The sequence below is a fragment of the Solanum stenotomum genome, chromosome 1, assembly GCF_019186545.1.
Source record: "Solanum stenotomum isolate F172 chromosome 1, ASM1918654v1, whole genome shotgun sequence".
NCBI classification, from domain to species: Eukaryota; Viridiplantae; Streptophyta; class Magnoliopsida; order Solanales; family Solanaceae; genus Solanum; species Solanum stenotomum.
Genome location: NC_064282.1, coordinates 33,810,185 through 33,826,977, shown reverse-complemented (window position 1 = coordinate 33,826,977; position 16,793 = coordinate 33,810,185). Strand labels below are relative to the sequence as shown.

Genomic DNA, 16,793 nt, shown 5'->3' with positions numbered 1-16,793 from the left:
GTGATTCTATATATGGGCACACCTTGGATGAAGTTCATTTATGTAACACCTTTCTTTATTACTTGTTTACATATAATGATGCTCATGCTTTTGAGTGGAGAATGTTTTTGGACGATAAGAGTTTCAACTGGGTAAAAAGGGTGTACTTGATCCATGTTCATGGATTTCCTTTCCATTTGACCCCGGTAATGCGTTGAATTATGGCACTTGTATAGTGATGTTTTGTCAAGATGATAAGAACAATTTGGATGAATTTGTTAGCCCCTTTCCTTATGATGGAAATTCCTTCTTGAGGGTTTACAATCCACTTGAGGGACCTATGTTGTGTATGGGGAAGGGTACTTTTCTAACCCCTTTTTTTACTATCTCTTTGTGTATAATCTTTTTGATTGTGCATCTTATGGGGGTAGGAGTTATTTGTCAAGAGAAGGTGAAGTTTATCTCAAATTCGTCATGATGTCTTTGTGTGTTCCATCTTGTGATATAATAAGTGCTAGGATCCTTTAACCTATTTGTGTTCTTGCATATAGGAACACCTTCGATGACCCCAATGTGCATGACACCTTTTTCTACTATCAACCCGTGCCTATCACGGGCACCATTTATCTAATATTTATATAAATATAGGTTTGTTGTTGAAACTTCAAACTTACCCAAGATTGTTGTTGCCTCTCTCTGTTTGTTGCTGGTGCGACCCACGCGCTGCTACTGCCGCCCTCTGCGCTGCTGTTGCGACCTATTGCTGCTATTGATCGAGGTGGCGTCGGTATGGGATGGTGGCGCGACCTGCTGCTGATCGAGGCGGTGCCGATCGAGATGGTGGCACGACCTGCTACTGCTGCTGATTGAGGCAGCGTCGATTGGGGATGGGTGGGGGTGGGTCAGGGGTGGGTGGGCGTGAGAGGAGTGAGAGAGGTTTATGAGTGAGAGAGATGACTTAGGGTTTTGAGATTATCATTCCTTTTTTAAAAGAAGTGTTAAGTTATTGACCAGGGGATGTCCGTATCTTTTAAAATAGTTATCTATATTTAATAAATATCTACATCATGAAGTCGATATTATTTAAATAAAATAATAATTTAAATGTACCAACTGATGTTTTTTTGGTCATATTTACCAATTGATGTATACTTCGTTGGTAATATTACCAACAAGAGGCATGTGTTAGTTATATTTAAGTTGGTAATCAGTTGGTAGAAAGTTGCTAAATTAGGCGCCATTTTTTACTGCTAAATTTACCAACTAAATTATTCTGTCAGCAACAATGGCAATTTGTTAGAAATTCGTTGCTAAATTCTGAAAATAGCTTGGTTGCAAATTTGTTAGTAATTTGTTGCTAATATACTAACTAATTTGAGTTGTTAGTATAATCCGTTGGCAATTCGGGATTTTCTTATAGTGTTAAGACTAGTAATTTATACTACTTTTACTCGTACATAAATATTATATATTAATGGGAAAATGCATAAGTACCCCCTCAGCCTATACCCAAAATCCCTGAGACACACCTAAACTTTACTAAGGTCCTATTACCCCCCGAAACTTATTTTTTAATTAATTTTCTACCCCTTTTGGCCTACGTGGCACTATCCTTGAAAAAATTGTCAGCACGTGTTGGGCCCACAAGATAGTGCCACATAAGCCGAAAAGGGGTAGAAAATTATATAGAAAATAAATTCGGGGGGGGGGGGGGGGGNGTAATAGGACCTTAGTAAAGGTTAGGTGTGTCTATGGGTGGCAACAGAACCGGGAGGTACCGGTACCGGTTCCGGTCCGTTACCGGTTCTGTCTCGGTTCCGGATAGTACCGGTTAGATCCGGAATTGTTCCGGTCCGGGAGGGGTAACGGGACGGAAACCGAGATTTACCGGTCCGTCCCGGTCCGATTAGTCCCGGTTCCGGTCCGGTTCAGAACTTTTTTTTAAAAAAAAAAAAATCTGAAAATTTGAAATTATAGCCGTTGGGCAACGGGTTTTGGGCCCCACCAACGGCTCTTTCACCCCATAACCCCCATTTACACCTCCCTACCCCCCAAACTTTTTTTAATAACCCAAACTTCTTAAAACTACATTTTCATCCTTTTTTTTAAACTATAAATACCCCTAATCTTTCATTCTTTTCACTCACAAAAATATCTTCTAATCTCTCTACTCTCTAGTCTCTACTCTCTAAATTCTCTTACTCTCGACTTCTCATTAAAATTACGAATTTGATCTTTGGAAATTGGAGCTTCAAAATTCAACTTTCAATTTTCGCCTTCCGGTTATACACGTCTACTTTTTTAAATAGACGTTTGGTACATTCGTTCCAACTCACTTTTCATTTAGTTATTTATTTGTTTACATTTAATTATTTATTTTGTGAGTAATTAATCTCTAGTCTCTACTTATTTAGTTGTTTATTTGTTTAAAACTTTGCTAATCATTTTCGTATTATATATAATTTACTCACTTTTTATATTTGAATATTGATTTCGGAAAAAACATTATTGAAAAGGGTAAAACAACCATAGTTAATTCGTTCACTAATTTATCTAGCTCAAAATCCAAGAAAAATAAAAAAACCGGTAGTACTTCTCAATCTAAAACTAAAAAAACTTCTCAATTAAGAATAAATACGGATGATTATACGCATGTTGATGAAACTGTTTTTAATATTGATAGTAATAGTTGATTAGATCCTTATCATGAACATTTACAAAGAAGATTTGGTAATTTTGAAGAGGAATTACCTGAAGATGATGAACATGATGTTAATGATTATGTTGATAGTTTTGATAATAATGTTGATGAATATGATGATGATGAAACTGAGCCACCGTCGGCTACTAGTCCCACTCCCAATCCTTCTTCCCCGGCTCCCGCTCCCTTTCGTTGTCCTACTCCCATTCCCCCCGTGCATCCTAGGACTAAGGTAGAACGCGCTAAAAAATCAGTTGTGTGGCAATTTATGACTCAGAATGAAGATAAAACACAAGCTATTTGTAATAAATGTAAACATAGAATGAATCATAAAACTATAGAAAAACAGGGTGGGACGGGACATTTGAGTAATCATTTAATGTAATGTTGTAAAAATGAATTTTTGCATGCTAAAGTTGTAGCCGAATCTAAAAAAAATGGTACCACCCTTCCTGAAAATGTAGGAGTAGATGGATCTAATATGGTCCAAACACAATTAAATCCTTCTAATGTTTCTGGTTCTAGTATACAACGGTCATATAGTAGAGAAAAAGATCTTGAAGAATTAGCTAAAAAAATTGTTGTTATGGGTTTGCCATTTAGTTTTGCTGAAAATCCCGGTTTTATTCATTATATTCAAATTGTGTATAATCCACATTTTAAAGGTTTTACTAGAAATACAATTAAAAAGGCTATCTTTGATTATCAAGCTCAACATTTTCAATATCTTCGTTGTTTATTTTATTATAACAATTGTAAAATAGCTATTACTTCTGATATGGGCCGTAGTGTAAATGGTAATGATTATTTTACAATTACTGCGCATTGGATTGATGAAAATTGGACTTTGCAAAAAAGAATTTTAGGTTATAAATGTTGTGAAATGCATAAAACCGGTAGTTATATAGCTCAAACAATTATAGATGTTTTGCAAAACTATGGAATTTGTGATAAAATAAGTAGTGTCACATTAGATAATGCTTCTAATAATACTAATGCTGTTGAAATACTAAAACCGTCTCTTTGCCCTATTTATATTGATGGTTTTCATATTAGGTGTGCTGCACACTATATAATTTGATTGTTAGAGATGGTATAGCAATATATGATGATGGTTGCACAAAAGTTGAAATTGCATGTCATTTTATTTTTAAATGTCAAGTTAAGTCTAGACGTAGAGATTTTGAAAATCGTTGTCGTGAATTTAATCTTCCACCTAAAAAAATTCCAAAATCAGTGTGTACTAGATGAAATTCTTTATTTGAAATGTTTGAAGTTGCTTATGAATATAGGAAACCTTTACAAATGGTTTGGAATGCTCATAATTCAAATATGACATATAGACCTGATGATAATGATTGGAATGACATAAAAGAACTTATAGAATTCTTAAAAGTTTTTTATTTAACTACAAAAAAAATATCTGCACTTTATTATTCAACTATTTGCTCTGTTTTACCTAATATTTGTGCTATTTCTAGTAAATTTTATAAATTCAAAAATAAACCAAGATTCGAACAATTTGTTAAGAAAATGATTGAAAAATTTAAAAAATATTTTATTCCTATTCCTCAAATTTATTTAACTGCTTGTTTGTTAAACCCACATTACAAAGATGAAGGTGCATCACAAATGGTTGATAAAATATATTTTAATTTGGGTATTGATAGTGAAGATGATGAAACACCTAGTTGTCAAGATGTTAAAGATAGTATAAAAATTGAAGCTAGAAAATTGTACGACTTGTATAATTCTAATATAAGGAATGTAGTACATAACGAAGAGCCTCAAAGTTCTAGGAGTAGATATAATAATGAAGATGATATTGATGATATGATAGATTGTATTATTGAACTTTCTCATAATGATAGAAATGATTTTGATGCATATATTAATCAAAATACAGAACCTACTACTATTGATCTTCTAGAATGGTGGAGCAATCGCGGCAAAGGATTTCCAAAACTACAACCGGTTGCTCGAGATGTGTTAGCTATTCAAGCATCTTCAGTAGCTTCGGAAGGCGCTTTTAGTGCAGCAAGATTTCAAATTGGAGAGCATAGATATTCATTAGCAGCAGATAGCTTGGAGATATCCGTACTATTTAGAGATTGGATTAATGGCGAGAGAAGGAGTTATGGTCGTCCACCTCTACCGACCAAATTTGAAAATGACGTTGATGAAATAATGCTAGATTTTAGTGATGACGGCATTGATGCAATGGAAGAACTAGCTAATCAACCAATTCCAGAGCATGTTACTAGAGAAATGTTAAATGATTTAAAAAAAGATTTCCTTGGTAGCATGAACTATTAAATTTAAATGTCTATTAGTATGAGTATAATAATTCGAGGTCTAATTCAAACAGAACCCTTCCTAGAAGGTGGCTGTGTAGATTAGATTTTTTAATACTCTACTAATATTTTGTAACTCAACTTGTACTATTTAATTAATATTAATAAAAGTATAGGCTATTCGCCTTAATTTTTTTTTATTATTGTCTTCAAAAGTTCAAATTTAACTTTTAAAGTGTGAAATTTAAACTTTTATAGTTTTAAAGTTTTAAATTTTCAAACTTTTAAAGTGTGAAATTTAAACTTTTATAGTTTTAAAGTTTGAATTTAAATTTTCAAACTTTTAAAATTTAAACTTTAAAGTGTGAAATTTAAATTTTTATAGTTTTATAGTTTTAAAGTTTATAATTCAAATTTAAATTTTCAAACTTTTAAAGTGTGAATTGTGAAATTTAAACTTTTTATAGTTTTAAAGTTTGAAATTTGAATTTAAATTTTCAAACTTTTAAAGAGTAAAATTTAAACTTTTATAGTTTTAAAGTTTGAATTTAAATTTTCAAAGTTTTAAATTGTGAAATTTAAACTTTTATACTTTTAAAAGTTTGAAAATTTGTATTTAAAACTTTAAAAGTATAAACTTTTAAGTGTAATGTTCCTAATTTTTTAATTTTAATAAAAAAATATAATTTATAACGGTTGGACCCGGTTTCCGGTCCGGTCCGGTCCGGTCCGTTACTGGTCCGTTACCGGTCCGGGACGGGTACACGGATTTTTTTCCGGAATTACCGATTCCGGTCCGTCTCGGTTCCGGTTCGGTTCCGGCCCGTGGTGCCCGGTTCCGTTCCGGTTCCGGAACGTCCCGGTCCGGTAGTCCCGTTACCGGTTCCGTTGCCACCCTTAGGTGTGTCTCAGGGATTTTGGGCATAGGCTGGAGGGTACTTATGCATTTTCCCTATATTAATCTCAATACCTTACTATTTACTATCTTTGTCCTTTAGCCTTCAATTCACACTTCACAGTGACTTTGAGTTCACAATTTTACATTATAAAAAACGTTAAAATCTAAAGTAAGAATCATATTCCTCTTAATTTCTCTCTGTGTTAAACTTGTATAGTTTATTTTTCATGTTTGTTATTATTGTTTCTATTTTATGAGCATTTGTAAAGTTACATTATTGTGTTTTCGCTTCAAATTTACTAGAAAAGTCATATATTTGTTTTATAAGTATTTTCTTATTGGTTAAATCGAAACCGAACCGTAAAGGACCAAAACCGATAAAAAATATCTTATTGGTTTGGTTATTGATTTAACCTATTTAAAAACAGATAAACCGAACGATAATACATAAAATCAAACCGAACCGGCCGATGCACACTTCTAAATCAAAGTACATCACTATAGTCTATATTTATGTAGCACAATTTAAATTTTGAAAGTCGAGTAGTTTAATTTTTTGATTGTGAATTTGGACATAAAATCTTTTAGTTTTTTTTTAACATATATGAAATATATGTAAAAAATGAGTTACAAATCACAATAATTAATCATGGAAAAATGCATAAGTACCCCCTCAGTCTATGCCCAAAATTCCTGAGACACACATAACCTTTACTAAGCTCCTATTACCCCCGAACTTATTTTATATATAATTTTCTATCCCTTTTCGGCCTACGTGGCACTATTTTGTGGGCCTAGCGTGTGTTGATAATTTTTTCAAGGATAGTGCCAAGTAGGCCGAAAAGGGGTAGAAAATTAATAAATAAGTTCGGGAGGGGGGGTGTAATAGGACCTTAGTAAAAGTTAGGTGTGTCTCCGAGATTTTGGGCATAGGCTGGGGTACTCATGGATTTTCCCATTAATCATTTACTATATTTAAGAAAACATATAAAAAGTTTATTTGAATCTTAAAATATCACATAAATTAATACGGAGGAGTATACATACATACATTACTAGAAGAGAGTAAGCCTTTTGCATTCTCATTCACAAAATAACTGTATTTTAAAGTTGAGTATATATATATAACAAGAATTTAGTCCTCACATAACCATCACTTATCCCATTTTTACAGAAAGAAGAAAAAAAAAGTGAAGAAAATTGTGGATCGATTGATTTGAAGATGTTGACGAAATTGTTATTGTGGAAGCAGTTAATGGATGAATGGATGTTCTACCGGTTGGCTGATGCTGATACTGTTGCTGATGAATCCCATCGCACAACGTATATGGGAAAAATTAGGATCATCAATTTGATTCTTATTCTCTTCACTCTCATCATCCTCATCCTTGTCGATATTATGTTTTTTCTCTATTATTTTCACTAATGTATTCTTTCACGCTTTTAAATGTTTTACTTGAATTGAGGTTTATAAACGATCAATAATGTTAAAAATATTACTTCCTTTATTTTAATTAGTTTGGGTCTATTTTGATTTGACACAGAGTTTTCGAAAGTAAAAGAAACTTTTGAATTTTGATAGTAAAAAATTAAAGATATGTCAAATGTATCAAAAGTTTCTTTAATTTTGTGTCTTAAACATGTTGTATAAAAAATTGAAAATAATGAAATGCTCAAAAGAGGAAGGACTTTTTCTCTTTTAAATGGATCAAAAAGAAACGTACATCAAATAAATTGAAATAGAGGCAAAAATATTTTTTTTCCTTCCAAAAGTACTTATTTTTAAAAAGAATGAGGCGTTTGACCAAGATTTTGAGAGGAAAATAAGTGATTTAGGAAATAGCAAAAGTGGTTTGCTGGAAAAATAGTTTTTTTTGGAAAGCACTTGCGTGAAATAAATTTATAAGTTTTTTTTTACAAAATGCTTGTTCTTATAAAAACGCCCATGGAGAAAAATTAAGTGGAGGAATCAAGTTGGGTTTATATTGGTCAATGGATCAGGTTTAATCGTGTGGGGCGGGCTAATATAATTTAAATAATTACATTTACTTAAAGAGAAAATAAAATCCGCGTAAGAGCCACATAGGTAATTTTATGTGGGAATATGGGGATTTAAGATATAAAACAACAACATATCTGATGAAAAAATATTTAAAAGATATAATAACATATCTGATGAAATCCCACAAGTGAGATTATGGGAGGATAAAATATATGTAGACCTTATCACTACCTCGTGGAGGTAAAGAGACTAATTTCAAAAGACTCTCGGCAACAAATCCAAGTACAAAGAAAGAGATAGTGAAGAAAATACAGCAAGTAACACATAACTAAGTTGTATAAAGTCTACCAGAAAGAAGCAAAACAACAATACAGTAGTGTGATGATCGAAACACACGAAACAATAATCATACCACTAGTACAATGACAGACCAACCACCCCGAGCAAGACAATACTACACTACATTCTAACCTTCTATCCTAATACGTATTATCCCCACCCTCCCATCTAAGGTCGTGTCCTCGGTAACATGAAATTGAGTCATATTTGTTGGGTATGTAGCAAGAGTTAATGGGAAATTGAGGGAAGATGAAAGAGGAACTTGGAAAAAGTTGGGAACTTGAAGAGTTGAGAACTTGAAAAGTCCTCTTATGCTTTATTGAAAAGACATTTGTCCCTCATCGGTGGTGGAAAGAAAAATAGGAGAGTTTAAATATAGAAACACTCCTATTAATTGTTAAAAGGGTTGGAAAGAGGGACCCCCCTCACGCCGTCGTCGTCGTCGCTCGCTCGGCTTCGGCTTTAGATTTGGATTTGGAAAAATGATCGATCGAGAGATTATTTTTTGGACAAAGTTTGTTTTAATTATTTTAGTTAATTAATTATTTAATTAATTAAATTAAATTAAATGGCCAACGTTTTAATTAGTTAATTAACCGATTCAATTAATTAGTTAATTAACCCGACCCGACTCGGATCCACGCACGATCCGTTTTATTTAAATCTTTCCCGTTTTATTTAAATTTCCCTTAGTGACTGTTCTGAAAGGTTGCAACTTTCAGAAACAGCCATGACCATTTGAAAGGTTGCAAACTTTCATGAATGGTTGTGTGGATTCTGAAAGGATTGCAACCTTTCGGAACCAGTTCCTCTTGCCTATAAATACATTGATTCTTCAGATTTATTCCTTACGAATTTTTCTGATNAATCGTTGTGAGTACAATTCTGTTGTTCTCTTGATTCTCTCTGATAAGATTCTCCAAGATTCGAGGGCCTTCAGTAGCGTATTTCTCGAAATGTTGGATGATGTAGACCTACTTGAGATGTTTTCGATCTCCAGGAACGTCGAAAAGCGCTTCGTCGTTTCAAGTCGATCTCCGGGAAGAATTCCGTTGATGACTCCTTCGAAGAGCTATGTAGTTGATGGTGTAGCTTCCTCCAATTGCAGAATGCTTGTTGAAGAGCTTTCTTGATACCCTTAGAATGTCATGTCCATCCCCTTTTTATAGTTGTAGGGGGTGGACAAGGTTGCTTGTGATTGGCCAAAGGATGTCATTTTGACACTTGGCGGATTGTGATTGGTTCTTGCATTTGACTAGGACTACCACCTCATTTGGACACGTGGCGTCACCTTGTTGGTCTTGGATGCCTAGTCACCGTGACACGTGGCATGAGTTTGGGCTTCAAGGTGAAATGGACCTTGGATTTGAATTTAATAAGATGGACTTATTTATTTGTAAAGCCCAAATTAATCATTCAACCCAAATGAACATGGATTTAACTCAAATTTTGTATGAATTTGATCCAATACAATTTATGTGTCTACAATCCCAATACTAGGAGGTCGGTTACTGGTTTTGAAATAAAGTTTGGGAATTCTCTTATTTCCTGGAAGTGAAAGAAGCAGCAAACAGTTTCAAAAAGCTCCGCAGAGGCAGAATATAGGAGCATGGCAGCAAGTATGGCTGAGACTGTGTGGTTACTTGGTCTTTTCAAGGATCTAGGAGTTAAGCTTGGACAACCAGTTAAGGTGTTTAGTGACAGTAAATCAGCTATTCAAATAGCTGCCGATCCAATCTTTCATGAAAGAACCAAACACATTGAAATTGATTGTCATTTCATAAGGGATAAAGCCAAGGAAGGACTGATTGATCCGGTCTATGTTCATACTAAGGACCAACAAGCTGACTTACTTACCAAAGCTCTCATCAAGGCTCAACATGATTATCTAATGACCAAGCTTGGAGTTTTCAATGTTCTTCAACCTCGAGCTTGAGGGGGAGTATTAGATTTTAGCTAAATCAGAAATTAGTTAATTAGTTGCATCTATTAGTCGACTAGTTTGTTACACTGTTAGTGCTAAAATTCATGACAGTTTTCTGTATATATGTATGACTTAGCTAATGAATTGAACACAAGTTTTCATTCTCCACAAATCACTCTTCCCTGCAACTCTTTGTTTCTCTCCACATTATTTTAATGAATTACATACAGTGTAATGTAATAAGAAGAAAAGTCACGTGGCAGAGGTAGTGAAGAAAAAGAAATGGCGCCAATTTGAACAAATTAAAAACGAACTTTTAACTAACTATAACAAGTAGTTTACTTACTCCTCACATAACAATCGCATATCCCATTTTTACAGAAAGAAAAAAAAAAAGAAGAAGAGAAGAATATTGTGCACCGATCGATCGAAGATGTTGATGAAATTGTTATTGTGGAAGGATAGAATGGATGAAATAATGTTCTACTGGTTGACTGAATGTGGTGATAATCATCCAATGGATGAATCCCCTTGCAGAAGATTTATGAGAGGAATTAGGATCATCAATTGGATCATTACTCTCTTCGCTTTAATCTTCGTTATCCTTCTTTTCTACTCGTTATTCACTTAGGTATACATATATTCTCTCTTAATTTTTCTCCAAGAAAAGCTTTCTGTTGCTGTTTCTGAATGATTCCCCTGTTTCGTGAATAATTTATGATTAATGATTGTTCCCCTATTTCTGGTGCAGCTAAGGAACACTTTTGATGTTTCAGAAAGTACTCAAAGAAGTTCAAGAAATGTTGAATACTTAAATTGGATTGAAGTTAGATTCGTATTTCTATACTGAATTCATATCTGATCCTTTGTAAATGGAAGTTCAAGAAATGATGAATACTGAGAAACACATTTGTCGAATTCATATTTCATTCTTTGTAAATTGTAATGGAAATATTGATTGACACTGAAAACAGAGTGACTCTTCCTATTCATTCAAATGAAATGAAGTGACTATTCATTCATCCATATTACTTGTCTCTTTGCTTCCATTTTGATTACCTCTTGTTCTTTTTACTTCCGATTATCATATTATTTGTTCTTGTTCGTATTCTTTTTTTTCCAGTTATTTTCAATAATATATTCTCTTTACCTACATACTTTTAAATATTTTACTTGAATGGAGTATATTCAAACAATTTTTCTACCTTCAAGTTTTATTAAGTTCTTGGGAGGTTAAAAATATTTACTCCCTTTAATTCAATTTATTTGGCCTATTTTGATTTTATACGGATTTTAAGAAAATAAAGAATTTTTTTAAATCTTGTAGTCTAAATTTAAAGATATGAAAAATGTATCAAATCAAAGAGTTGCTAAAACGGTAGAGGTCATTTTTTTTTATATAAAAAAAATGAATTAAAAGAGAAAGTAGGCCAAGTAAATTAAATTGGAGGAAGTCCATTTTTTTCCCCTTCCAAAAGTACTTATTTTAAAAGAGCACCTTTCGCATATAACAAACATACAAATCTTATTTGTATGCTATAACTATAGTTTGTATAATTGTGCTCCATAACAAACTTTATGTTTGCTATGACTATTAATCTGTATATTTCGATATACATATACATAAAAAAATGTATTTGGGTCTATTTGTATATTTCGGTATACAAATGGGTCCTGCATTTGTATATTTCGGTACACAAATGGTAACTGCATTTGTATATTTCGATACACAAATGGGTCCTACATTTGTATATTTCGGTACACAAATGGGTCCTGCATTTGTATATTTTGGTATATACAAATGGGTCTTGCATTTGTATATTTCGGTCTATTTGTATATTTTGGTATATAAATGGATCCTACATTTTTTATTTCGGTATACAAATGAGTCATGTATTTGTATATTTCGGTATACAAATGGGATGACAAAAAACATGGAATGTTTGCTGCAAATTACAAATAAAAAAAAACTATGGCTATAACAATATTTTGAATTAATAATTTGCTATTTCATACAATTTTCCCATTTTAAAAAGAGCGAGGTTTTGATCAAGTGAGAGAAAAATGAGTGATTTTAGGAAATTGCAGTAATTGTTTGCAAAACAAAATAAAGAGAATCCCCAAAAATAAATTTCTGAATAAACACTTCTGAGAAATATATTTAAAAGCTTTAATTAAAAAGTTTGATCAAACATTAATTGTTTCAACCATGGAAAAATGCAAGCAAACCGTAGCATGTAAGCATATATCCAAAATAGTTTAAGATAAGTATAAGTCAATAAAAGCGACCGTGCTAGAACCATGAGACTCGAGGGATGCCTAAAACCTTCCCCTTGATCAATAGAATTTCTTACCCGAATTTCTAGTACGTAGACCATAATAAAGAGTCATTTCCTTTTGATTAGGGATTAAAAACAAAAGGTGACTTAGAACACCATAACTCAATTCTGTGACTCTGAAAAAAATAAAATAATCCTTAATCAATGTCGTCACTTAAAGTGGAAAATCCTTCCGCCGTGTAAAAAAGGGGTGTGACAATCTAGTTCCTTTATAACTAAGGAATAGACCTTACACTAAATAATAACCTAGACTATAATCTCATATAACAACTAAAGACAGTCTATCAGGTCCGTTGCTGCATATGAAAAAATATATCCTTGAGAGAATGGTTTTTGATGTATGTATTTCTTCAATGCAAAAACTAGGTGATATCCCTTGTATAAATGGCTAATATAAGATGGACAAGTAACCTAGTGCAGCACCATTTTTTGGGAGTACCAATCATCTGTAGTCGCGCACCAATCACTTTAGTTGTAGTAGTGTTTGCAGCTTTTACAACAATCACTTTCACATTGCCTGAACCTCTCAATCTCTTATGAAATTGGAACCCATACTAGGTTCCATAGTTTGTCAAATCATCAAAAAAAAAACTTTGGAATAACTTCATAATAACATCCTTGATTCCCAACTCAAACCATGCTAACAAGTTCTAAGTGATATTTTTCATTGACACAAGATCTCATAACACAATTTGAAACTTTACAATAGAAAATGAGGTTATCATTAAAAATTGCATAATAACTTACATATACTGGCTTTTAGAAATACATCCATATAAGGATATTGACATATACAATATGTTCATAAAAAATAACATTATTTATTTCATATGCTAGTTAGAACTAGCCAATTATTCATTACACAAACACATAGATATATTTAATTCAACATTATTTATTACACATACTAGATAGAACTCAACTAGTCAATTATTCATCCACACACAATATATATTCTACTTTTCGAGAAGGTGAGCCTCTACATCCTTGGTCAGGTCAAGGATAAAACCCAAGTGAATGAGGGATTCTGGTGTGTCTTCAGTTTTTTTTTCATATTCAATTGTCCAAGTAGTCCATTGATAGTCACAAGATTTTATAACATTAAAGTAATTATACAACTCTAATAAATCTCCTTCAATCAGTTTCCATGTGATTGATTTCTTGTGAGGATCGACGTCTTCAACTAAGTGCTTCATGTATATTTTCTGTCCAGCTATTATCATTAAAAACACACAATATAATAGATGTTATTAATATTTCAACTGTTTAATTTCTCATGAAATATCTAAACATTTATAAAATATTATCTTTATATAATTTATTTTTTTCCTCAATTTCATTTTCACGGAAAATTAAGTAGGGCTCATATATATTGGATTGTCTATCTTTTCTGAGTGGAGTTTTCTTTCCAAATCATAAAAGAAGAGCTAACATTGTAGAGAATATCAGGATTAGTATTGCAAAACTATAATTTGATCATATTATATTTGTGTGACAAAAGTAATTTTAAACGGAAAAGTTTTTTCTGCAAACTATTTGGAAATTTTATTTTTGAATTTGATTGATGGAATGATAGATTACCACAAGCATATGCTATTAAAGATTAATATTAATAATTTTAAAAAGTTATAAATATGTTAATTTGATGAACTTTTTATTACTAAAAAGTATTAAGTAATATTTAAGTATTAAGTAAAATAAAAATTGTAAAAGTGAAAATAATTTTAGTTAAGAATTACTTTTTCCTACCAGCAAAAGATGTTTTATTCCTTTCTTGAAGCAGAAGGATTACTAAAGAAATACTCCTAAATATAGAAGATTTATGCAAGTAAATCATATTGAGAGAGAGTATGAAAAATGTGTGTTACCTTCATTATATTTCCAACTAACAATTGAACCAGCCTTCATAGTTTCACCTTCATGAATTTCAAAATGGTCGATATTTCTAGGACTTATTTTGGGTACATGATGAGTATTGGTATGAAAAATATCATAAAACGAGTGTCCGCTACGCTTCACCTCCACGGAAGCAATTAACTTACCTTTCACGCCCATATTTTCTACTTCTCAAGAATAGGAATTAGTTGTAAAAAGAAGAGTGTGAGAAAATGTTCAAAACTTGTAGTCTTGATATAGATTTTTAATTAAATGTTAATAGCTAGCTAGTAGAAAATTTATTAACCACATATCTACGAGTTAATAACATTTTGCACCCTCAATATATTACATTTTAGCGATACACACCTTAATCTATTTTAAAAAAATAGTGTGCTACATAATATTTTACTTTTATGGAAAAAATTTCAAAAATATTTTTTCACAAATAAAATAAATCCCTAGAAACTAAAAAAAAGACTTCAATCTGATTTTAATCATCATTTCATAGTTATGTTGAAAATGAAAAAAAATGTGAATATATAATGGTCTTTTAATGATAATATCTATTATAGTTTACGTATTATCATTATCATTAGTTTTAATCAGGTATTCACTTATACTTGATTATTTTTATTTTGGTAAAATGGAAAAACCTTCAAAAATATTTTTTCACAAATAAAATAAATCCCTAGAAACTAAAAAAGACTTCAATCTGATTTTAATCATCATTTCATAGTTATGATGAAAATGAAAAAATGTGAATATATAATGGTCTTTTAATTATAATATCTATTATAGTTTACGTATTATCATTATCATTAGTTTTAATCAGTTATTCACTTATACTTGATTATTTTTATTTTGGTGTGTGTGTTCAACCTAATGATTATACTTTATAAATAATTATTTTGGATAAATAAAATGGAACCATTACTTCAAAATTCTAAATCTGCCTTTTTAAAAAAGATAGATTATGTATTTCATATGTGATCTTTCAAATGATTTTACAACAAAAGAAATTAAAGATGTTAGATGAGAATTTTTTTTAAGAAAAAGAAAAAAAATGAAGAATGATGTTACATTATGATGTTTTGATAAATTAACGCACTATGGGATCTGACATCAAGGACAAGTCGGTAGAGTGGAGCTGTAAAGCTACCACACATGTTATGGTAGGTAGGCACGACAATAGAGGCGCAGATCTCTCAACCAATGATGTACTACAAAGTTGTTCTTTTACATCTTATGTTGGACACTTTGAGAAGAAACAACCTAGTTTTGCAATCAAGAATATCAAAAGCAAAAGCCTTTTTTCTTAAGAAAGCACTACGCTCATATGAACAGCAAGAGACTTGATCAAGTTATCTGCAGAAAGTCTCACCTTGTCATTTGAGTTTAGTATAGTGTGCTCAAAGATTGTAAATATATATTCGTATACTATAAAGGACCATAGATCATTTCAGTTGTAATCGTTTTAAAGTAGAGTTCATGGCTAGACTTAGTCATGGTGTGTTTGATTGAAGTATGTGTTAACTAGAGGTATATAGTTGATATAGTGGAAAATAGGGTTATTATTTAGAGTATCGTAATAGAGGTGCTACAAGGTGTAGGATTAAGAGTTCCACCCTTTTCGATTACCGGAATATGTATTTACAAGTCACTTGTAGTTAGTGGAGTTATTGAGAAATTATGTGTGACAGGCCATGATTTTCTCCTCTCTTGAGCAAGTAGGTTTTCATGTAAACATCCTTATTCTTTACCTTAAGCTTTACTATTCTTATTACTGTTAGTATAGTCAAGGGACCTAACCTCTTGATTCGTGGTGGATTCATGCAAGGCAATAGAAAAGGAGGAGGAGGTGGTAAGTAGGGTGCAAACTGCTAAAGTAGTAACAAATTAGGGATGGAAATAACTATTAATCCTATATGTATTATGTCTATCACAATTCACATGTTTTTTTATTTTTGGTTACCCTGGTGTCCGGTATTTATATTAGAGCCTGACTAAATCTGAATTTGCTTTGGGAAGTCTCACATTAGGGGGTAAAGCGCTCTCTAACAAATATGACTCTGAACCATGGGGGACTCAAACCTGATCTGGCTAAGAACGAAATAGTACTTACCACTATACCACAATCCTTGTTGGTACAATTCACATGTTACTAATGCGATCAAAGATTAGGTTTTATTCCAATTAAAATTTGTCTGCACAATGAAATTTTATGCAATGTTCTTGCTAATTAAAAGATGATGAAGATACATTTACAACTAATAGTTTTACCATCATCAAAATACGAGGACAATTGCATTATTATTAATCTTTTAGTATCTTTATCAAACACCTAATTAATATAACAAATAAAGTAACATCCATCCTATTATGAAAAATATTACACTTATGATGGATGTCCATAATCTCTCAGAAGTTATTTCCACTGCT

At 32.0% G+C, this 16,793-nt stretch overlaps 1 protein-coding gene across 1 annotated transcript; it reads right to left on the bottom strand.

Moving 5' to 3' along the window:
* Positions 1–13,432: 13,432 nt before the first annotated feature.
* On the bottom strand, positions 13,433–14,531 carry LOC125852562 (kirola-like). Its single transcript, XM_049532287.1, has 2 exons — positions 14,345–14,531; positions 13,433–13,689 (listed from the first exon to the last, which is right to left on the bottom strand). Exons 1-2 carry the CDS (start codon positions 14,529–14,531, stop codon positions 13,433–13,435), a joined length of 444 nt encoding a protein of 147 aa, XP_049388244.1.
* Between the last annotated feature and the right edge of the window lie 2,262 nt (positions 14,532–16,793).

Excerpts from the sequence above, each read along its gene's own strand:
- LOC125852562 (XM_049532287.1), bottom strand. The coding sequence starts at position 14,531 with ATGGGCGTGAAAGGTAAGTTAATTGCTTCCGTGGAGGTGAAGCGTAGC. Across the intron at positions 13,690-14,344 it reads TAGTTGGAAATATAATGAAG|CTGGACAGAAAATATACATG; the intron begins GTAACACACATT and ends TAATGATAATAG.